This window comes from Tubulanus polymorphus, chromosome 3, assembly GCF_964204645.1.
Source record: "Tubulanus polymorphus chromosome 3, tnTubPoly1.2, whole genome shotgun sequence".
Taxonomy (NCBI): domain Eukaryota; kingdom Metazoa; phylum Nemertea; class Palaeonemertea; order Tubulaniformes; family Tubulanidae; genus Tubulanus; species Tubulanus polymorphus.
This window is the reverse complement of record NC_134027.1, coordinates 9,534,932-9,558,098: the sequence shown is the minus strand read 5'-3', so window position 1 is coordinate 9,558,098 and position 23,167 is coordinate 9,534,932. Positions and strand designations below refer to the sequence as shown.

At 38.7% G+C, this 23,167-nt stretch overlaps 2 protein-coding genes across 6 annotated transcripts; both read right to left on the bottom strand.

Annotated features, from left to right (window-relative positions):
• Nucleotides 1–315: 315 nt before the first annotated feature.
• Nucleotides 316–3,067, bottom strand: LOC141901527 (cytochrome b-c1 complex subunit Rieske, mitochondrial-like). The gene is made up of 4 exons (XM_074788830.1): nt 2,774–3,067; nt 1,667–1,813; nt 1,268–1,570; nt 316–862 (listed from the first exon to the last, which is right to left on the bottom strand). The coding sequence occupies exons 1-4, from the start codon at nt 2,991–2,993 to the stop codon at nt 699–701; spliced, it is 834 nt and encodes a 277-aa protein (XP_074644931.1). The 5' UTR covers nt 2,994–3,067; the 3' UTR covers nt 316–698.
• A 4,888-nt stretch (nt 3,068–7,955) lies between these two features.
• LOC141901801 (pyruvate dehydrogenase phosphatase regulatory subunit, mitochondrial-like) lies at nt 7,956–21,872 on the bottom strand. Of its 5 annotated transcripts, XM_074789281.1 has the most exons (19): nt 21,461–21,688; nt 21,260–21,376; nt 20,866–21,149; nt 20,491–20,621; nt 19,917–19,998; nt 19,555–19,636; nt 19,194–19,397; nt 18,944–19,058; nt 18,654–18,806; nt 18,416–18,540; nt 17,994–18,186; nt 15,120–15,287; nt 12,863–12,895; nt 12,603–12,745; nt 11,833–11,981; nt 11,273–11,480; nt 10,888–10,977; nt 10,626–10,805; nt 7,956–10,030 (listed from the first exon to the last, which is right to left on the bottom strand). In XM_074789281.1, the coding sequence occupies exons 3-19, from the start codon at nt 21,126–21,128 to the stop codon at nt 9,635–9,637; spliced, it is 2,715 nt and encodes a 904-aa protein (XP_074645382.1). In that variant the 5' UTR covers nt 21,129–21,149; nt 21,260–21,376; nt 21,461–21,688; the 3' UTR covers nt 7,956–9,634. The 5 variants fall into 5 exon arrangements, with proteins under 5 accessions (XP_074645382.1, XP_074645384.1, XP_074645383.1 ...); XM_074789283.1 differs by lacking the exons at nt 21,260–21,376; nt 21,461–21,688 and adding an exon at nt 21,792–21,872; XM_074789282.1 differs by lacking the exons at nt 21,260–21,376; nt 21,461–21,688 and adding an exon at nt 21,701–21,863.
• Nucleotides 21,873–23,167: the final 1,295 nt, after the last annotated feature.

The window sequence follows — 23,167 nt, the reverse complement described above, 5'->3', positions numbered from 1 at the left end:
ATTTGTTCATCTAGTTTCTTTATGGTTTGACATAGAGTTTTAAGTATCAGACAGGCTTTTGGGTCAGTTGATTGACATGCTGCCATTTTAAGTTTCCTGTCCTCGTTTATTTGGATAATGATTTTGTGAGTCCATATTTACTTATAGCCAGTCTTGATATCCAATAACTGTTAACAGCAGACATTTCAAAATGACATCATATGAAGCATTTCAATTAATGATAACTAAACAAGTAAGTATCTGGACCTTTCTACCACAGAAACCAAGAAATAAGAATTTGCCCAATTCTAATGAAAACAAGAAGCATTTGTTATTTTAGTATTATTTATTGAAACTTAATGTACACGTTAGAGCGTTGCCATGAAGTAAACTGCGCGACCAATGATTGAACATCTTTCCTCTGAATAATTTATATTATAAAACCTATCGTACACTTTACACACAAAAATCAGCGTACATGACATCGAAAATCCAAAATACATCTACAGTTAATAGTCTGAATCGGTTAAAAGCCCAAAGAGCAGATGAGAATTCCAAAAGAGGGCTACCAACGAAAACAATCAAACCAATAATGTGAACAGACTCCAAATTTTCTGCTCTTCAGGTCTTCTGGTGTTTATAAGTTGTTGGTAAAATACGAGAAACAATTTCCTAATCGATATTAATAATAGTAATAAAATCACCTAACTATACATGTATTAACCGACGACGAGGAGGTCTTCGTCGACGAATGTGTACTCGGGCACTTCGAGATTAAGCGGAGCCGGTCCTTTTCTGATTCGTCCCGAGCCGTCGTAATGCGATCCGTGGCACGGGCAGTAGTATCCGCCGAAATCTCCGGCATCGGCGATCGGCACGCAACCTGTAATTAAGGAAAGAAATACTGTTTATGTGTTCTATTGTTGGGAGGCGTAAATTTATAATTTCTCTAGCTTAATCCTTTCAATACTGACTTAACACCTGGGTCCAAAAGTGGTCTTAAATCTTAAGTGTTAATAAGTCAGTCAAGTTCTTAGATTGGCTATAGAACTAAGTTGGTCTTAGACTTGTCTTAATTCTAAGCCATGACCATGCAACTGGAGATAATTTTGATATTTTTAAAAATTCCACCCCAGTGAGTTGTATAACCTGCATACCAACCACAAGCCCATCTATACTGCTGCTAATATAATTGTTGCTAATACTTCACAATGATTGACAGGTGCTGCCATTTTCAATAGAGATAGAAACTGTTATGACATCGATACACCTTGATTCTGATAAATACCTAAATGTGTACAAACTCCAAGCAGCACCAACCACTCAGGATTCTTTGTTCGTTCATTATCGTGCTCCGGGTGTCGCAGTTCGGACAGATTGACAGCGTTCTCGCGTTCGATATCCTCGCTCGTACGGTGTCGAATGAACAACGGTTTGCCGCGCCATTTGAACGTGACGCTCTTTCCCTCGGGGATCTCCGACAGCTTGATTTCGATCTTCGCCATCGCCAGAACGTCCGCCGAAGCGCTCATCGTGCTAATGAATTCGTGGGCGACGGTTTTCGCCGAATACAGTCCAGCGACGCCGAGACCTGAAATAAACGACATTCGACAAAATAAGAATACGTCGTTAAAACTTTGAAATTCATCGTCAGTCAGCGAAAAAAAACTCGATCAACGTGACTTACTTCCAGCTGTCACAAGGTAAGTAAAACTTTTGCGAACTGTGTCTGTTTTTTTCGACAGTTGCGACGGATCCATAGTCGATTCTTTTCGGTATGCTGAAAAGTCTGGTACTTGGATATCAGTGTGCGCGTATCGAACCTGCATTGATCCTATAGAAAAAAAAAAACAAACGAATGAACTTACATTAATAAATTGGTGTAAAGGATTCACAATGCCTTGATGCATGAGAGGGAAGGTCTGGCAAGTTGGTATGTTTCGGATTCATCGTAAGAGTAGGGTCTGAGCAAAATTGGAAGCGGATATTTCGACAATTTGGCATTATTCTTGTAAACGCTATTTTACCTACAGTCAAATAACCAGACAATCCTTATGCTAGAACAGTCAGGGATTGGAATGCTCCACCTGCAGGATACCGTTTCAGCAGAGTCTCGAAGAGTTCAAGACTCTCCCAGCCTGCACATACACCCTTTCTTCAGTTAAGTTCGAAGCTACTTAGTCATAGCCCTCAACTAAACCTTAACCCCATAAGTTAATCCTAACTCTAATGCTAACCCAAATCTCTCTCAGACCCTTTTTCTAACTTATGTAGAAACAAATATTTCTGGATGATGTATTGAGAACTCCCGGTCATACTAAGTCAAAATTGTCCACGCACCATCAATCAAGTTGTTCAAAAAATCAAATAGATGATCTTATCAGCTCAAAAGAGATCTACTACAACTATAATTTTGACAGCAATGTCGATACTTGTCGATTATCAAAGCAGCAACGAGAGATAACCCAATTCGTAAAATCTGCACTGCAACACAAAATAATAATGTCAAGAGCTGCGAACTACCCCGCAGGATAATTGTATCTTTTAAATTATGTAAAATAGCTGATGCGATTCCACGTCATAAATCAATCAAGATCTGATGATAAAATAAATAGCGTTTACTTGTCATTTACTATTAATAGACTAGACGAGGAAGAAATAGAGGATACAATATCATAATAATAGAGGATACAAGTCAAAATAAAATTCAAATTGGGGAAAACCAGTCTAAGCACTCTCGATCAACCACAACAAGTTAACTAACAGATTCTGTTCACCATAAATCAAATCACACCTGAAGTAAACGACTGAACTTTGACGCCAGTTCTCGATGTTGGCACAAACTTCGTCGACAAGGCATCGCTCGTGTGACATTCGGGCGCTGGTGGAACGACGACATTTTTCGATTTCAAGACCACCGGCGCGATCGCCGGTCTCATCACCGACGGCGTAACTTGAGTTAAAGCCGTCAAACACGGCGATAGATTGGAACTGCGGGCCAAAAATGTGTTCATTTTAGCGTCTTTGGCGATGACTTTTTATGCAATGGCAGGCACGAAAAATAGGGGGCGTCACGTTAGCGACCGCTTTTACGAGAAATGGACAAATGGGTAGCTCCGACAATATCAAAGTCAGAGCTACCATATTGTGGCAGACCTCCGCTCGTATACTTCTTACAGTCCGAGTCTCAAGGAATTGCTGAATTTAATCAATAAAACACTAAATTATCTACGCTATTCTACGAAATAGATTATTATCACTACCTTACATCAGTTCACGTATATGTCCTGGTGTCCTGTTCTTTCTTTTTTTTATAACCACAGCAACAGCAGTCCGCGCTTACTCAGTCCGGGATATCAGATTCTTGGGTTATGGAAATAATGCTGGTTGCCGAAAAGGAGTGTGCGCACAAAGATAACGTTTTCATAATTTGGCTTTCAGAATTTTCTTGGGGCCTCTTTTGCCCTCTCCACCCCTGTCTATTTATTTTTGATTGTCCACGATCTTTTGGGATAGTTCCCTTAGTTTTGGGTGTGCATACCTCAAATAGGTCTTAATAGTTTCGTTGGTAGCAATAAGCTCTACAACTTGACATGAATGTAGGAACTATTAACCGGATTCTACACTCAAGCAAAAAATATTCGCCGGATCAGGGTATGCTAAATGTTCGTGTTGAAACAACATCCGTTGGTTAACGGTCCTGTCTTACCATGAAATAATACATAGGTCAATGCTGTAATCTAATGTAGATGAAAATGAATATCATGTTCCGAGAAGAGACACATCCGACAAAATGTTTTGTAATTAAAATCTATCAATAAAATTATGCGCTTTTTTAAAGGTCCTTTGAATTACATCCGCGTCTTTCTTTTTATAGAAATTAAGCGCTTTTTAATTGACCTACAGCTTCAAAATTAAATCTCGTGAAATATGTCTTTTATTTAAAGCATTCGTTTGCTTTTTCCAGTCTACTTGATTTTTTGTCATGAAAAGATTTCTTTGGCAATTGAATTTATCATTAAACAAAATTAAGTAAGCCAACAATAATTGCGAATTTGATTCCGAGGACAAAGTAACGGGTGTTCTAAAGGCTTATCATTGCGTGTCGAGAAAATCCTTATATTTATTCATAGTGAATTAAGTGACGGTACTTACCCTCGGGTTTATGGCACATGAGTAAAGATTGTATTATCATAAGAATAATTTGAAATTAGCGGCAGGTGCCGTTTTGTGCGAGATGCAAAATCAGTGTTACTTCATTTGTGATTCAAAAAACGCAAGTAGGAAATCGCGTGTGTGATAATCGTTGTAATGAATTTTCATTACGACCAGACGTAATATAAACGACACTTTTACGCCGTCAACTGAGCATAAATTTGATAATTCAATCAAACGCAAGCGAAATGTTGAAATCAGCAATTATCGTTCTCGCAGTAAGTACCATACACGTTTTAGGCCCGGGACCGTATTCACGAAGCACCGTACCCGTAAGTTGCGTGGCAGGTAAGATTTACGGGCGAACTTACGTGCAAACTTACTATGCGGGTAGCTAGCGAGTCTGTCCGTAAATTCCTGCTAGATTTACGGGCAGACTTAAGTGACACGTAGGCTTACGGGTGCTTCGTGAATACGGTCCCTGTAGCGTCTTAGAATTGGGGGGGGGGGGGTGATTAATATGAGCATGGGCGTATAAACTCGGAGTCTACGTACTAGAAAGTAATCTAATGGTTAGTGGTAGCTTTAGCATCGAACTGGCTTTATACCAAAGCTTTTTGTGAACAAATCTGATCGTGAAACCATGGCCAGGTTACTGCACGAGTTAACGACACTGATGTCAAATTCAACTTGTTGATTTTCAGCTAGTGGTGCTTATCGTGGATCAATGCCATGCGCGGGTGAATATGAGATTTTCCAACTTCGATCTTTGTTATACATATACAGTAGAGCCCGCTTAATTCGAATCATTTGAGGACCATATCAATTCATCCGGTTTAAGGGAAATCGGGATTAAGATTAATTTTCTTGTATATTAATGAACAAATAGACTAAGGATTATGTCCGGATTAGACCAAAATCCGGATTAAGCCGATCCGGATTAAGCATGTTTGACTGAAGTCACGAATATCACCTGCATTTTATTCATAACATCTTTTTTCTGACTTGAATAGTGCGCAAAAAAACAAGGGAACCAGCCTGCAAAGTGTCCATCGTTTAAGGGAGTAACCGGAAGTTGTCAATATTATCCTAACACATGCTCTGAAGACGCCGACTGCGGAGCGGGCGAGAAATGTTGCGAGCGCCAATGCGGTGGTTACGAATGCATGGTTGTTTCTTAGAAAAGCCGTTTTCAACGATCCATTATCAATAAAATAATGTCTATCATCAATTTCTGCATGCTAATACAATAACCCAATAAATGTAGACGTTAGTTAGAATATTCACCACCTGTTCATCTTTTGAGAGACGTATCTTTCTTCGGTAAGTTGACCCAAGATCAATCTATTTTCAGCTCTTAGAGGAACCTGAACAGCTTAAAATCTGAGGCGATTTTTTCCGTTACAGGGGCGGTTTTCTAGAAATACAGAGAATAATCTTTATCCTATGAAGGTTTTAGCGGGCACGAGTCATTGGCCGTTACTTTTTTAAAATTTGTAGTTGCAGTGGAAAATGTTTTCTATCTTTGTCTTTTAAAAATGAACTGGATAATGGGTAAGGCAGTTGATTGGAAACATTTAGATCTTTTGCAACACAGTTATTTCCAATTACACGGATCAGGGTATGCTAAATGTTCGTGTTGAAACAACATCTGTTGGTTGACGGTCCAGTCTTACCATGAAATAATACATAGGTCAATGCTGTAATCTAATGTAGATGAAAATGAATATCATGTTCCGAGAAGAGACACATCCGACAAAATGTTTTGTAATTCAAATATATTTATAAAACAATGCGCTTTTTTAAAGGTCCTATTTATTACCTCCGCGTCTTTCTTTTTATAGAAATTAAACGCTGTTTAAAAGATTAAATCTCGTGAAATGTCTTTTATTTAAAGCATTCGTTTGCTTTTTCCCGTCTACTTGATTTTTTGTCATGAAAAGATTTCTTTGGCAATTAAATTTATCATTTAACAAAATTAAGTAAGCCAACAATAATTGCGAATTTGATTCCGCGCACAAATAAGTAACGGGTGTTCTAAAAGGCTTATCATTGCGTGTCGAGAAAATCCTCATATTCATTCATAGTGAATTAAGTGACGGTACTTACCCTCGGGTTTATGGCACATGAATAAAGCTTGTATTATCATAAGAATAAGTTGAAATTAGCGGCAGGTGCCGTTTTGTGCGAGATATGCAAAATCAGTGTTACTTCATTTGTGATTCAAAAAACGCAAGTAGGAAATCGCGTGCGTGATCATCGTTGTAATGAATTTTGATTACGACCAGACGCAATATAAACGACACTTTTACGCCGTCAACTGAGCATAACTTTGATAGTTCAAACGCAAGCAAAATGTTGAAATCAGCAATTATCGTTCTCGCAGTAAGTACCATACACGTTTTAGGCCCGGGACCGTATTCACGAAGCACCGTACCCGTAAGTTGCGTGGCAGGTAAGATTTACGGGCGAACTTACGTGCAAACTTACTATGCGGGTAGCTAGCGAGTCTGTCCGTAAATTCCTGCTAGATTTACCGGCAGACTTAAGTGACACGTAGGCTTACGGGTGCTTCGTGAATACGGTCCCTGTAGCGTCTTAGAATTGGGGGGGGGGGGGGTGATTAATATAAACATGGGTGTATAAACTCGGAGTCTACGTACTAGAAAGTAATCTAATGGTTAGTGGTAGCTTTAGCATCGAACTGGCTTTATACCAAAGCATTTTGTGAACGAATCTGATCATGAACCATGGCAGCTTACTGCACGAGTTAACGACACTGATGTCAAATTCAACTTGTTGATTTTCAGCTAGTGGTGCTTATCGTGGATCAATGCCAGGTGAATATGAGATTTTCATTTTCTTGCCCAACTTCGATCTTTGTTATACATATACAGTAGAGCCCGCTTAATTCGAATCATTTGAGGACCATATTAATTCATCCGGTTTAAGGGAAATCGGGATTAAGATTAATTTTCTTGTATATTAAAGAACAAATAGACTAAGGATTATGTCCGGATTAGACCAAAATCCGGATTAAGCCGATCCGGATTAAGCAGGTTTGACTGAAGTCACGAATATCATCTGCATTTTATTCATATCATCTTTTTTCTAACTTGAATAGTGCGCAAAAAACCAAGGGAACCAGGGGAAAGCAGCCGAAAAAAGGGGTAAGCCTGCAAAGTGTCCAAGGTTTAAAGGAGTAACCGGAAGTTGCCAATATTATCCTAACACATGCTCTGAAGACGCCGACTGCGGAGCGGGCGAGAAATGTTGCGAGCGCCAATGCGGTGGTTACGAATGCATGGTTGTTTCTTAGAAAAGCCGTTTTCAACGATCCATTATCAATAAAATAATGTCTATCATCAATTTCTGCATGCTAAGACAATAACCCAATAAATGTAGACGTTAGTTAAAACATTCACAACCTGTTCATCTTTTGAGTGATGTATCTTTCTTCGGGAAGTTGACCCAAGATCAATCTATTTTCAGCTCTAAGAGGAACCTGAACAGCTTAAAATCTGAGGCGATGTTTTTCCGTTACAAGGGCGGTTTTCTAGAAATACAGAGAATAATCTTTATCCTATGAATGTTTTAGCGGGCACGAGTCATTGGCCATTAGTTTTCAAATATTTGCAGTTGCAGTGGAAAATGTTTTCTGTCTTTGTCTTTTAAAAATGAACTGGATAATGGGCAAGGCAGTTGATTGGAAACATTTAGATCTTTTGCAACACAGTTATTTCCAATTACGCTGCGAAACTAAACAGACAAAAAGATATGAAACTACAGTTTTTCAAGTATATATTAACAATCTACTTTTCTTTTTCATACAAAATTTATCGCAGCGCGTCATGATGATTATTATCATATGATATGATCACCAATTTTACAACAGCATTTTCACTGCAATGCACAGAAAATTTTACTGCAGGCATATACCATTCATTCATGTTTACAATTAATGTCCTGACATTTTTACTGTTATAGGACAATTAACTAGCAGAAAACCTGCAGCCAAAAGCTTATTGTCATATGTTTATTACAATTAATCACTTCTGCAATGTTTCAAAATGCAGTTTTAATCTCATTAGACATCTTTTAGCATGTGGAGTGTGGAATACGATTAGCTTTCTAAATCATACTGCAATCCAACTGGTTATTGTAAAATACACCATACAAATGAAATAGTACTAAGAGCGCATGAAAATACAGTGGAACCTCGTTAATACAAATCTTGTGGGCTATAGTGAAATGGTCGTATCAAATGGTTTTTCGTATGATCGAAATCTGGATTGTTATAAATATGTTAGCTGAGACATGCTGGATATCATTGTAATAAATGGGTTTCGTCTTTAGAACATCATCATATTAACAAGGTTCAACTGTAGTTATCAAAACCAAATATCATTGACAAGAAAATTCAAACAAATAGATCATTCTTACATGGGATTGATAAAAGAAATAATATTAATTTCATAAACGGCACGACACTGAGTATCAGTGCAGTTTACATAAGATGCTGATGTAAAATATATGGGTATACAAACACGCAGATATTCCCAAAATTTTGATTTTGTCCTGTGTTGCATCTAAGGGCAAGAACAGTGTGTTGCATGGAATTACACAAAATATCCAATTATTGCAAACATTGAAAATCAAAAGCAATTTCAATAACCTTGAACATACAGACAGACTAAAATTCAGACGAGGTAAAAAGAATGGTGCCTATTTGTGGTTTGAGCGAAGCACATGTTTTCCTAAAGCACCTCAATATGAATAGTAAGATATATAAAGATGTATTTCAATAAAAAAATCTCAACATCCATCCATTCAACAATGACTAAAATAAAAATCTTAAATCCAATAATAACTAGGAGTACAGGGAAATTATGCCCACTCATAAAATGCTTGACAATCTGACAATTATAATATCTAACGCCCTTTGGTGAACAAATGCAGTCATCATTGAGCTTGAAACTTAATGCCATGTTCCAGCAAAAAATTTTTCTTGGGCACAAAAAGCGTCATAAGACAGCCGCCATCTTGATTCTGATCAACCTGATTTTTCTAATGATCATGGGCCCTGGGGGGATATGAGACATCAAGAAATAAATTATCTAAAACTTTAGAAATTGTGCTGATTTCAGCAAACAACAATGGGTAATCAGCTATCTTCTAAGTCTGATTGGGCCAGTTTTTGGGCTGCAAATGTGCCTAGGGTAGATACATGTACAAAACAAATATCAAGTATCAAGACAATCCATTAAAGCATCTTCAAAGTTTCCCAATACAACTAGATTCTACCAATGGACAAGTGAAAAAGTGAATGCAATAGCCCACTGGGACGCAAGTCCTAACTGAGTTAACAATCTTCATTATGGCGACATTTTCTATGTATAACAACTCACACAAGCACTCTAACTTTGTAAAAGATTTACCATTGATTATTGGCAAAATCTAGCCACTGATATTCTAAGTCAGATTATAAACTACGCACGAATCAGGAAATCTTCTTCGACGGCATATACGCTTGCGTGTTCGAGACTGCCGCGAATTTCGGTGGATATATCGAAACTTTCGCCGGGAACAACTGCCCGGCGATATCAATCTCCCAATCGGCCTGTTTTGTGAAAAAGTCGCTTTTGATAAGACGTTTGTCGCCGTTTTCGTCGACGTCGTTGATGACCGCCAGGCAGACTAGACGATCGATCGTGTATCCGAAATGTGTCGACGTTACGCTGCCGACGCATCGACCGTTACGATATATCGGCTCACCGCTCCACGTCCAATTGTCCGTATCTTTGTCATGGTTCTCGACTGTACAGTAAACAAGCTTCTGTCGTATGCCTTCGGCTTTCTGTTTCAGAAGCGCCTGTTTCCCGATAAAATCACCTTTCTGAAATGATAATAATAATAATCATTATAGCCTCATTTATATAGCATCCCAACCAGGAGTCAGTTCAAATGCGCTCCAACTTTGGCATTATTATCCCCAGCCTATAAATTTATTCCATGTATCAGTCATCTCTCCCTGAGAAGAAGTAACATCTGAGCAACTACTAGGCCCTCGGGAGTCATCTATCAAACCAGGTACCCATTTTCTTCTGGTTGGAGAGAGACAATGAGGATAAGTGTCTTGCCCGAGGATACATTATTATTACCAATGAAACATAATTTTCCATGATGATTTGACAATATAAGCAGTTCTTATTAACCAGATAATACACAGGGAGTCATACAACAAATCGTAGGACCTAATCATAAGAAAGTTGGACAAAACAACCGTAACTGAAAGAGTTCAAGCGACATGATAGAATATGAAAAATCGAAAGAATTTCAGGCTACCCTATGTTACCTAACCTAATGCAGGATATAATGAACTAGCTTCAGGGCAAGTGTCAACTCTAGGGGCAAAAATATTGGCATTACATTCAGTCAAAGATGACTTCAACGAGTGTCTACTACTGGAAAGATTTTGTACGTTTACTTACATCAAATTTCACACGGAATTCTCTTCCGACCTCGAATGGAGTGGTGAAAACGCTGAGATCCGAGCCCCAGTACGCGAAAAACTTTTCAATCCTCAACGATCGCAACGCGTAATAACCGGCGTTTCGAATTCCATAATCTCGTCCTTTCGTCATAAGAGTATCGTACACGTGTAACGCATACTGTAAGAATAAGAGACGTAGAGATAGACATTAGTTGCTCAAATAGCAAGTTTGATGATCAAACTTTCAGCGGCTTTCTCACCTCAGATGGAATGTACAGAACCCAGCCATCTTCTCCCGTGTGTGTCAAACGCATTGCCTTTATACCGCTAGCATTGCCTAAGTTTATTTCCTAAAGAAAATGAAAATAAATTTTCACAAAGAATAGAAGACGGTAATAAGAAAACTCGAAAGGTCACAGGAATTTCAATACCCGATCCCACCGCATAATTGAACTGAGTCTGTAATTTGTTCATTAGGGACTATCCATAAAAAGGATATCCTGGATTAATCTTTAATTGCTTTGTCGTCCGATGGACAATGGGGGTAAGTGCAAAATGGACATTCGGTGGACATGTTTTGTGTGGAGTGTCTTTTATGGACGGCCCCTTATCTACTGTCCATTCATGTATAACCATACGACATACCTTACAAGTCATGGAATGAAAATCTGTCTTCTTCATCGAAGTATCGGTTAATTCTGAAAGCAGCTCCTGTGCTTTCGGACCAATCACGTTCAACGCTGTGTACATCGACGTCACGTCGCTCAACAGCACGTTCATTTCTCGAGGCATATGACGAGATATCCAGGCCATTCCTCGTGTCTGCTGACCAGTTGGAGATATCATAAAGTAACTGAAACACAAAACAAACCAAATCGTGATTGATTAATCATATCAGGCTCCAGGGGCTGGTTCCATAGTTGAGACTAGTGACCAAAAGTGGTCTTTAATCATAAGACTGGTCTTAAACTGTTAGATTGGCTATAGAACTAAAATTGTCTTAGACTGGTCCTAAGTCTAAGCCCTGACCACGGAACCGGTCCCCTGAGCCAGTTGTTAAAAAGTTGGTAAGACTTAATCTCTGGGTAGTTGACACAGTGACAATCCATTGAGAATGAAAAGGCTGCCATTCCAAAAAAGTTTAAAATGGTTACAGAGGGTTGGATTGTCAACTGAGCATATAGATTTTCCCAAGGATAGCTTACCAATTTTCATCCATTCGAACCACGCTACAGTCGTTTTCATATCCGCCGTGGCTGTTCAACATGCCCGTGTGTATAACAGTCCCCACGGGTTTATCTATATCGTTCGAGCAAATATACTGCAACCATTCGACCACTTCATTGCCTGCCGACTAGACACAGATTAATCACCAATTAGTTCATAACTCCAGCCAGCCATAATACATATTTCTTGGAAAATCTTTAATACCGATGGAGGGACCCCTATTGCATGTTTTCTGATGTGTTTCTTAAAAAAATATCTAATACTGAGGGAGGGACCCCGCTTGTAGCCTATGACATGGCTGGTTAATCTGAAAAATGCCTTTTCTTTCTTCTGAATTGTAACCACAGCCTTCCAAATTTTCTAGATCAGCACCAAAAATTTTGGATAACCCGGGGCCAGTTGTTGGTTAGAGTTAACCATTGGATAGTTGACATAGTAACAATTAAAAGTTCATTGTAACTATGGTATCTATCCACCAGTTATCTTTAACCAACCACATCATATCATAAATTGATATATTGGTAGGTTCTAAAGCTAACGTCAAAGAAACCAAACACGGCCTGATTTTCTAAAATCATCACTCTAATATCATCAAATAACTGGGAGAGGCAAGAGGCGTAAATTTGAAGTAACAGAGTTCTTTAAAGCTAGTTCTATCTAACTGTCTAAGAATGGAGCCATAAATGTCATTACGGTAAATCTAGCATCTACAAAAACCATTAAGAAAATCATATTGAATGAAATTTACCTTAACTTCGAACTTGCTGAATGATGACATGTCAATGACGCTAACGCCCTTACGACAGCTCCAATATTCTCTTTTCACATTATCGAAATAGTCCGGTTTACCGAATCCATTTTGTAGTGTACCCGGATTATCGTAGTATTCATCTACAATATTAAATGAAAATCTCTGTGGTTTACGAGCTCAAGTCAGGGTTTATTGGTTTGTAATTCTGAGTGGAATATCTCCCCGATCTACAAGTTAAGACCCGCTTACAATATTACCTGTAGTAGTCGAAAAATCGAGTTCTTCGGCAGCTGAAATCCAAATTCATACAAATCGTTTATCAAATCCTGATTCAGCAATACATTTTCAAACCATCAACTAGATAGCACCTCCAAAATATTTTATCAAATTCAATTTAGAAGATGACTTTCCGGCACCATAACCATTTTATTGTAATAATACGCAGAAATTTCTATGTAAATATATTTAAAAAAACATTAAACCAAATTGAAAGAATTCAAATTTCCTTGATTATATAATAACTAATCACACAATCAAAACCCTTGTTGGTCTATGGTACTAAATATACATAAGGGTGGCCACTACATATCCGTGCTGTGTAATATAGGCACAGAAGCTGGCTACCCAATAATTTATCATCATCAGAAAACGCTTTAGCTCCCAAGCAATTTAGGCCATAAGTGTGGATTTGCAGGGTTTTAGGCTTAAAGTGTGGCTATAAAACTTGAATAAGCATCGACACTCACGCGCACTCACACACAAAATGACCAGATCTTTATATTTTACATTTTGCTTGATTACACAGGCTGCCCATGCTTAATGGTTACAAATAAAAAAACGTTAACGGACCATGCTGCATTATAGGATTGCGAGCATCTAAAGGTTACATATACGATAAACTAAAAGGCAATAGTCGAATAAACACTTGATTTTTTGTATGCTGTAGATAATTGAAGAAGTCCCACAATTCGAATTTTATACGTTGAAATTCATCAAAAAGAAACCACAGCGTTTCAGCTGTTGACTAACAGCCATCATCAGGTAGAATGACCAGAAACGCAAGTGACAGAGTATACAAACTCGCAACATGAAAACAGAAGCAATGTGTCAGAACTAATGATGAAGTAAAGTTTTAATGAATTCAAACATATGAAATTCAAATAATGGGACTTCTTCTATTAAACTAAAAAGCATTATATAAAGTTGTTGACCGCTGCACAAAAATTGATCCGCTGTACCAGCCATCTACGCCTCATGGGAAGTGTGGTCCCTACAGATTACATGGCTCTGGACCTAGTTCCATAGTCGAGACCCTAGTTTGACTCATGTCTCATAAATCATCACGATTAGTTTGTTCTTATCTAACAACAATTGTAAAACCTGTTCCTCTCTTGGCTTTGGCAACTAAAACACTTCAGACCAGCCTCTTCCTCTTTCTTTACCTGATAGCATGAACAGTAAATCTAAGGGACTATTTCTAATGAGTTCTTGAGGTAACATGAGATTTAGTACTATAGTACTGTTTGATCATAAACAGGGTGTCTCAGAAAATGTGTTACCCTAGCTCTAACTATTCATTAACTATAATTGTAATGAATTTTTTTTTGTGGGAGGGGGGGAGCAAGGTTGGTAGACGTTTGACGGATGTTTGCTCGAGGATGAAATGTTGAAATGCTATGATAAGCCATGCAAGGTTGAGCACTAGCATGTTTTTGAATGGCTATTAAAATGGAATTATTATTGCATTTCAACCTTTCCCAAACATCAAGGTCTACCAGCCAAAATTCATTTCAATCATAGTCAAAGAATAATTTATCTTGAAGCTACGGCAGGACATTTTTTGAGACACCCTGCAGTTGCTGGACAAATGTGGCTGATTAAGTCGTTCAGGCATTTCATTTGTCACCGACTGCTTAAAAAAATGATTTATAGATATAAGAAACCCAAGGCAAGGACCCATCTTTACCGAATATTAGACATGTACTATCTATGATCATCGAATGAGTGAAAAAATGATGCAAAAATTACATAAGTAGAAAAAGGAAAAAGAAGGAATACTGCGCAGGATGCAGAATGTGCAGCTAAACAGAAAGAATAAAGTTGCAATCCCCAAGTGTTTATGTTATAATTACAGATACCTTACTTTCATTGTGTTTAGTCCTTCTGCAGAAAATCGAATCTCAAAATTATCTAATCTGAAGTGTTGAACTGGTAGAATTTATTGAACTTTTTCTGACCTCAGTGACATCAGACATTGAACATAAACACTTAAGCTGCTGCATGAGTTTGAATGCTAGTCAGAGGTCGTCCATTTACATTGTCTCATAATAGTAGCTTGAAGTGTCAAGCTCCCTGTTTTTACATGATAGTAAAACAATGCAATTGCAGAGCCTGAATTTTTTAGTGAAAAAATTTGCCCACACATTAAATGGATGACCTCCTGCAACGAAGAATATAAAATAAACACATTAAGACAAGTGACGTGAACAAACAATGATTAATTTGAGTTTTTACCAGTAGTCGAGTCTCTCGAACGTTGCTTGAAATACATCGGGCATTCAAAGCCCATGATCTGTCCGAAAACGGCACCACTTTTTGCCAATCTTGTATAAACCGGTGACGTGCGCAGTTTTCTGCTCGTTATTTGTTCCATATTAGGATAGCTAACTACGGCATGCAAACCTGTGCAAAAATATAATCAGTCGTACATGTGTACATCATTGTGTGTACTAGAATCGTTGATACTGGACTGAAATTGAATCTCGAGAGGATGTGGTTCATAGTTCCAAGGGCTATTTTGACTCCGCATTTCAGAGCCTCTTTGAATAGTTCATTAGATTTCCAATTAACATTGGGTCGATCCATAGATAATTGAAAAAGATGCCATGTGACCAGAGGCTTCAAATTGTAATCTCGTGATGAGGCGATGCCATTCAAGGACCGTGACAATGATTTAAGGATTCTTAGAGTCCATTCCATAATATTCAAGGCCTTGATTTGAACCATTCCCATTTAAGGACAGTCAATGACCGCCATGAACCCAATATGGTTTTAATCAGATAAGTTATTTTAACTTATTCTTCGGTGGTACTCCTAGTTATTGTGTCCAAAGTTGTAATTGTCAATCGAGGTTGGCACAATCTAATCATAAAACCTATATTCAAGAATTGACTTATCGTGGCCAATTCATTAAACTGGTAACAACCAGTTGGCCATGAAAAGCAAAAGCAAATAAATATTTCAGTAATCTTGCATATAGCTTCAGAAATGTAGACAATATTATACTCGGTGTAGAGTTCCTCAGTTAAATTTAAGAGTTTTAACATCGGAAATGAACTTATTTCAAGTCGAGAGTCAAATCCAACCATAATAACAAGGGAACTGGGTCCAGTACATATATTTCATCTTTGTCAATTGTAATTATGTGATGTCTGGTAACAAAGGGTATATCTAGAGGTCACATTATATATGGAGGCATTTTAACATACGGTACATAGGGCCAGTTCTTAGCCCGTGGTGAAGATTTTGATTGATCAAAATTTTCGTCAGCCTCCGATAGAACATTCAAATCAGCAAAAAAACCGGTATCTGCTTGGATTAACTGTTAACAGTTAATGAAACGAAACGGAAGCAAGGATAGCGCGAAAGTATTTCAAGCGTTTAACATATAGTGGAAATGATTTTCTATCGAAATAAAAGACTATCGAAACTGATTATTAGATTACGAAAATAAAAATTGATATAGCGAAACGAAACGAAAATCGTGCTTTCAAAACAACACCAAAACTTTGTGCACAATATTTTCCTGAAACAAAAAATTTTGTCTTTAATTTCAAATTTCTGTGATATCTTTGAGCATTGAAGTACCCTGCACACCTCTGAACATAAGAAATGGAAGGTAAAATAGCATCTGGTCGGCCCACTAACTTTCACCTAAATGGTAGAATCAAGCAGATTGAAGATCAAGCAGATCAATGGATAGAATGACTTGCCAGTACTGCGCGAAAGTCAAGATGGATTGGATACAAGCAAGGTGGGGAAGAATAAATGGTCTGTTTTCCAGCATCTTTCTTCATTGTTCCGTCGAGAAACTGAAATTCAGTGTCAATTTCACTCATAGATAGGGCCTACATGTTGCACATATGGTATAATGATATCAACTGTCTGCCTACCTGGCACTTCTAATAACTATTTCACCCAAGTGATGATGAATCTGTGACGATCTTGTTTTTCACAATCAACTGTACATGTACTACTAGACAATGAAGCACATTAGTGCGAACAAATGCTCAATGTAATATCAAAAAGTTGGATTGATCGTGGCTGTTTTTTTTGACAAAAAAAGTTGAAAACAACGATCAGGGGCCAGTTACTCAGAAGTTGGTTAAAGATAACCAGCTGACAAATACCACAGTAGGCTAACAGTGAACTTTCAATTGTCACTACTTTTGAGCTATCAACCCCAAAGTGGTAGACATAAGCAGGGCTTATGTTGTCAGAAATGTTTATGATTCACAGCATTTTCAGTCGAAATGATAGGGTATAACCTGCATTTTTGTTTCTAAATATCACGGACAACCTGATAATATCAAACATAACCATGTACAAATATAAAGACCTGCGATTCACAAGCTCATTCACATCAGAACTGACATACGCAACGCTTCATTTTTCAGATCATTATACCTTTCACGTCTCGAAAGTACATGGCTCGTTCGAAGCCGTTTTTCTGGCCGAACACGGCACCGTTCGACTGCATCCTCGTGTACAGCGGAGACGTACGCAATTTACGCGGCGTTTTCCAGTCAGAACGCGCATACGAAACCTGAGCTGAATGTCCTATACAGCAAAAATGAGGCAAACAACAACTGATGAGACGTTCCGTGAAGTACATAAAATTCGATCGATTCGCAAAGAACCATCACAAAAACTCAGATATTGAGGACTTTCAAAATGAAATAAGTTCAATATGTTTTCACGATTATGATCGTAGTTTAGGTCTTTTTAAGAAAATACCTTAAAAGTGAAATATTTTTATATCCACTTGCTTACGATTACAGTTCTAACCCTGTACTCCAAACTCTAAAGTGCGAGCTGAACGCCTGTGAATGTTGACCCCAGTTGTGGATTAAGCATGACTACAGCGGCAAAGCTGATTGTTTCATATTTATTGATTAGAAGCCGAGAGTGAACTTACAACCGATTTGAACTTGACTAGGAGTGAAAACTAGTTCATTTAATGTTGAAGACAAAAGAATCAATCCACAACTGCCAGTTCCAGGAATCAATCCTATCATTGCGACAGGCTCGGTCTTCATAGTTTCAGAATATCATTGATTAAAGGTCGTAAAAACATGAATATCTGAATACCCCTATAGCTATACCTACCTAAAACTTCTTTCACGCGATCGCGTAGAAATTTTCTATTATTGTGAAGATCAACGAAACGACGAATGTCGACAGGCCAATAATCGATGTCAAGGTCATCGTCAACTATCAGATCTACAAGTATTTTACCAGCACCGCCCGCGCCAACAATTCCTGCCGAATTCATTCCAGCAGCCACAAAATAATTCTTCACCTGAAATTCCGTTAGGAGCAAGTTAATATACCCAGCAGAGTGGATACCTGGCTGAACAATCTAAATAGCAACAAACCGCAGGAATTAACATAAGTTTGTCAAATCCCACAAATTCTCACTTGCTCATATCTACTGAATACATGAAAGTATGCAAACTGTTCTGTTTAGAAGGGTTTCATGGTTTGGCAGAATCTAATGAGAAAATCAAGCTCTAAAATAGGTACTGTACCTCAGGTGCCTCGCCTAAGATCCATCTACCATCCGGTGTAAATGATTCCGGCCCGTTGACCAACTGTCGAACTTCCGCATCAGCGAGAACCGGGAATCGATGAAGCATTTGTTCGAGCATAATTTCTGTAAATTCGAATTCAAGTCAACCGTAAGCTTGGAATTACACATTAGGATGAAGATATATTCTTAGTTAATTCCTAAAAGTTACAAAAATCCAATAATCGAACGAAACTCACGAAAATGATCCCAGTCCTCAGACAACAGTTGATATTCAAAATTTTCCGGTACGCCGTCGTGAAAGACCGGTTTGGCGCTAGGCTCAAATCCACCACCCATCAGACCACCGCTCCATTCGCGGAAATACACATATCCATCGTAATCGCGTATCACTACAAAAATAAGACAGTAGAATGAATTGAGTAATATCCAGCACTGAAAATATTCCTACATCTCTTATGATATATTTTAGCTTTTTTCTAGCGGTTCTGAATTATATTAATCAACAATTAGGCTATAAACTACTTACCAGGCATATTTGGACGGACTCCGTCAATTGGCTTGGTGACTATATAGTAATGTTCGCATGCGTGCAGTGGTACGCGAACAGATGGTTTACTTAATTCTCCAATCTGTCTTCCCCACTGAAAAAGTAGTCGCAATTAAAATTAATCTCGTCAAAGGCAACTGTTCAGCTTCATCTCAAACGCATTTTCGAATTGCTTTTAATCAAGGCGCTACCTAATATTGTTTGGATCAATAAGTCAACTGTGTCTTACCATTCCTCCGCAATTGACAAATTTCTCACAAGCAATATCTCCTCTGCTAGTTTTAACACCAGTAACTAAACCATTAACCGTGGTCACTTCGTTCACCTTCGTCTTTTCAAAAAATCGGATTCCTTTATCTTTAGCCGCTCTCATCAATGAGTTGCAGATATCTGTTGGATTGCCCACTCCATCACCCGGTACCCAAAAAGCTCCCTAGAATCAAAGACATTGATATACAATGAATTCTTCAATGGAGGTAGTGGCCCTGCATTGATAATTGAAGTGAAAATTGCCCATGTTAACGAGCACTATAGATTCTTTAAATGGAAAAAATTAAATTAAGCGAGTTCTACTGTAATTGACTAAATACCTGTAAGTCATCATCCCTGATCAAAGGGCAGAGTTCTTTAGCTTCTTTCACGCTAATTATATGACTCTCCAGATCCCATGATCTTAAATTAAATGAACATTTTTTTGGTGCACGCGGAAATAACGTTATTTCAATGTATCATAGGAGCCTAAACCCTTCCAGATGGCTGCCTGCATTAAATCGTCATCATTGCACCATGAGACTTTTACTACTGGCACTTAAACCCAAGGAAATTACGAATCAATCACTTAACTGGATCTGATTGCTTAGATCAATACGCTATCTAGGGAGAGATATTCCATCTGTACTGGAATCATCCATACGGCAAAGCAAGGGAAATTTTGTTATGATTTGATATTTACTTGCATAGTGAATGGTTACGTTTGAAATACGTCATTCGATCTGTAGTCCTCGCAAGATGTAAACTACCGCAAGTCTTTAAACCTACAAAATATTGCGTTATACCCTCATTCTTCATGTGACCGAGTTCAATCATAGGCCTACCAGCCCTGGCCATGTTAAAAATAATTTGAGGTAGGCCTATGTGTTCCAAAATTTGAGCAAAATATCCAACAGGGAACAGAAAATAGACTACAGGCAATCAGAAATTACATGGGGTATGTCTACTCAAAGTAAGTTAATTAGATAGGGTCTATTTCAACTTTTTTGTTTCAAAAATTATGGTATGTAGGCACGGAAACATATTTTTTTTAACTTTCAAATTTAATTGAGTCACTTTTCTCTTTGTAACCCCATTCAAAGGAGACTTTTGGCAATCCTTCATTAGAGTATAAAATGGATTAAAGATTAATGTTTTAGTTCAACTGCCAGTTCATTGGGGTGCTTTAATGACCTATAGGTAGTACCAAAACTGACTGAGCTAGGTCACCCGCCGTCCTCTCAAGCTGAGATCAATTAGACATTAGGCATACATACCTGTGGCATAGCCTTGGTCCTGCAGTTTTTTATACAAATCAACGCTGTACCTTGACGCATGACATTCAAAACTAGAGGCCTTCACACGACCGAGTAAACCAGCAGCGTGCCAAGTTGTACCCGATCCTATGCTGAAATTTTTCAAAATGCAATAAAAAATATTAGACCCAAGATACCGAACAAAGGCTGAGCTACATTCTGCATCATTGAACTTGTCTGGGGCAAGTCTTTAAGTCAGTCAGAGTTGATAAGCAGATAAATAACTCAATTTCAATTGTCAGAAATGGGATTAATCTGCAAGTTGATATTTTGAGTAACTTGGCCCGAAACAAGCTTTTAGGGCTTGATTCTTTTTGTATGTAGCATAATACTGACCTGCCCTGCTCTAACACGACAACATCTGTCCATCCTTTTTCAGCGAAGTGATAAGCTACCGATGAACCGACCACGCCCGCCCCGCAGATGACCACCTGAGCATGGCTTGGAAATTCGTTCTTGCTATTATTGCCGCTGACATCGATATTAGCAGCGGCGTTGGCGGTATCAGGAGCGTTACTCGATAAATATCTTAATCCATTTCGGTTCGTGCCGTACTTAGACACCTCTCGGAACGGGTTCAATCTCAAAAGCCGGGACATGATATCATCAGGTCTCACTGACTGCCGAAATAAGAAAATATGAATTCAAAAGTAGGCTACCGGAAATTATCGAAGAAGAAGACGAAGCACATCAGAACAGTCACTCGTATAATTTGAACAGTTGTACGCACGTCGAAATCAACCAGATCCAAGCCTGTAGTCTTGAGGCCTATCCTATGTAGTATGTGCCACACACGAAGCTTCCCTCCGCGAGGACGTTATCATGCAGTAACCAATTACTATAGGCGCTATAATCCGAATAAGAAAAACAAATAGACTTGCTCGTCTCCAGTATGTCAGTATCAGTAACTATCAGTGGTAATCTGCCTTACCAAATGTCTATCAATATAGTGAAAAAATCTGATCGTGAATCTACTTCAGGCAGAGACAGCGGTAGGCTACTGCACAGACACACTGACTGACACTCACTAGTAGGTACTGACAGTTCAGTTGATTGAATTGATTGTCATATCAGACAGATCAGATCGACGAGTGATAGAGTCGAGATACTGACTATACACTACTGTCCTGACATTGTCATTGACAAGTTACTGACTACTGACCACCAGTACCACAGAGTCTGCCACTCCGTCACTTCTAATACTTTCACGGTAGCACAGCCAGAAATGCTGTCTTTCGACTTTCAGATGCGTATTTGTTTACTTTTATTTATCAGTACGATGGTTTACGCTTGTTAATGTTTGTTTGTTGCATATATAGTATCCCAAAACTTTTAAGTTGTAATAAAGTATTGAATTGAATTATATTGAATTGAACGAACGTCGTAATGTGGCGCCACCAACTGAATTTGCGATTAGGGGTAGCTCCGAGAGTATCCCAATCAGGGTACCCAAATGGCGACAGTCAACGGTTGCGGAGCTCTGTGACCATAGTAAATTCGTCACACTTCTATGCTGTGACTGATCAGCACGTACCACTATTTTGGTTTTATTTGGGAAACATGATTGAACGCGGCTACCACCCTTTGAATGAGGACGCAGCTACACGACGGCGATTTGTCAATCGCGGGTAATGAGCCCCGGCCCCCGGGCGCGATTGACAAGGGGCGCCGGCGTCGTGTAGCGAACCCCATCGACTCTCCAAAATACCATTCAAAATTAACATGACTTGTGCGAAGTGGTGTTGGCACCTCCTGTATCGTTGTATGTTCTCGAGTGCGGCTGGCCGGGTTTGGAAAGAGTAGTTTCTAAAAGATTGAACGCCGTAATCCGATACGACGTTCCAGGTCGGAATTAAAAGGTTTCGCCTGACTATATAGTTTTATGAATGTGTTTTATAAAGTATTTTTAATCGATGAAAAATGAAGTTTACCCTGACAACTGCTTCATGAGACATATATAACATATGCAATTTTGGAAGAGGCTCGTTAGTCTTTACTGGCCACGACAATTTGCCACAAAGCAGCCTTTGCCACATAAATGGAGAATGACTTGTTCTATATCAGTACTCTTCAAAATGCAACCATACAATTCATTTCGCCCATCGCGTCACGATGTTAGTTAGAAAGTACCACTCATGAGTGATATGATGGCTCCATCTCAAACTGATAGAAATTGCGATCTCGAACTGATAGAAATTGCAGTTTCAACGGCAACAAGTATAGCAGTAGCAGCAGCAGCAACTGCAGCAGCAGTAACAGTGACAAAATAGCTGTCATCCCTTCGCCAACGACGCGAGTGGTACGAACCCACACTGATTACTGGTCGACGTCATCTGTGATGCTGAATTATCTTGCTTCTCCCATACACGGTTCTGTATTGATCTCCCACGCTCTCATAAATAACAGGCTATTGATTTGCAGCGCTTGAGGAATACGACCACCAGTACACTGTAGCCTATTGGAATTTTCTATGTGAATGTCGCAAACCAGATTTTTACCGCCATTCTTGGCGAAATCTTTGGACCAGGGCTTGTAATTATCATCAACATTGAAGAAAATGCTGTAGAAAATGTGCCTACAAGATATCTCGACTCGCAAACAGAAAGTCAGGTAATGAAATGATAACAATGGTGATCAG

Bases quoted from the DNA above. Each gene is read 5' to 3' on its own strand.
- LOC141901527 (XM_074788830.1), bottom strand. From the start codon at position 2,993: ATGAACACATTTTTGGCCCGCAGTTCCAATCTATCGCCGTGTTTGACG. The intron at 1,571-1,666 runs GTAAGTCACGTT...CGTTTATTTCAG, and splicing joins TTACCTTGTGACAGCTGGAA to GTCTCGGCGTCGCTGGACTG. The intron at 863-1,267 runs GTATTTATCAGA...CCTTAATTACAG, and splicing joins TGGAGTTTGTACACATTTAG to GTTGCGTGCCGATCGCCGAT.
- LOC141901801 (XM_074789283.1), bottom strand. From the start codon at position 21,128: ATGTCCCGGCTTTTGAGATTGAACCCGTTCCGAGAGGTGTCTAAGTAC. The intron at 19,637-19,916 runs GTAAATATCAAA...ATTTAATTTAAG, and splicing joins CGTAACCATTCACTATGCAA to ATCATGGGATCTGGAGAGTC. The intron at 11,982-12,602 runs GTAAATTTCATT...ATCTGTGTCTAG, and splicing joins TCAGCAAGTTCGAAGTTAAG to TCGGCAGGCAATGAAGTGGT.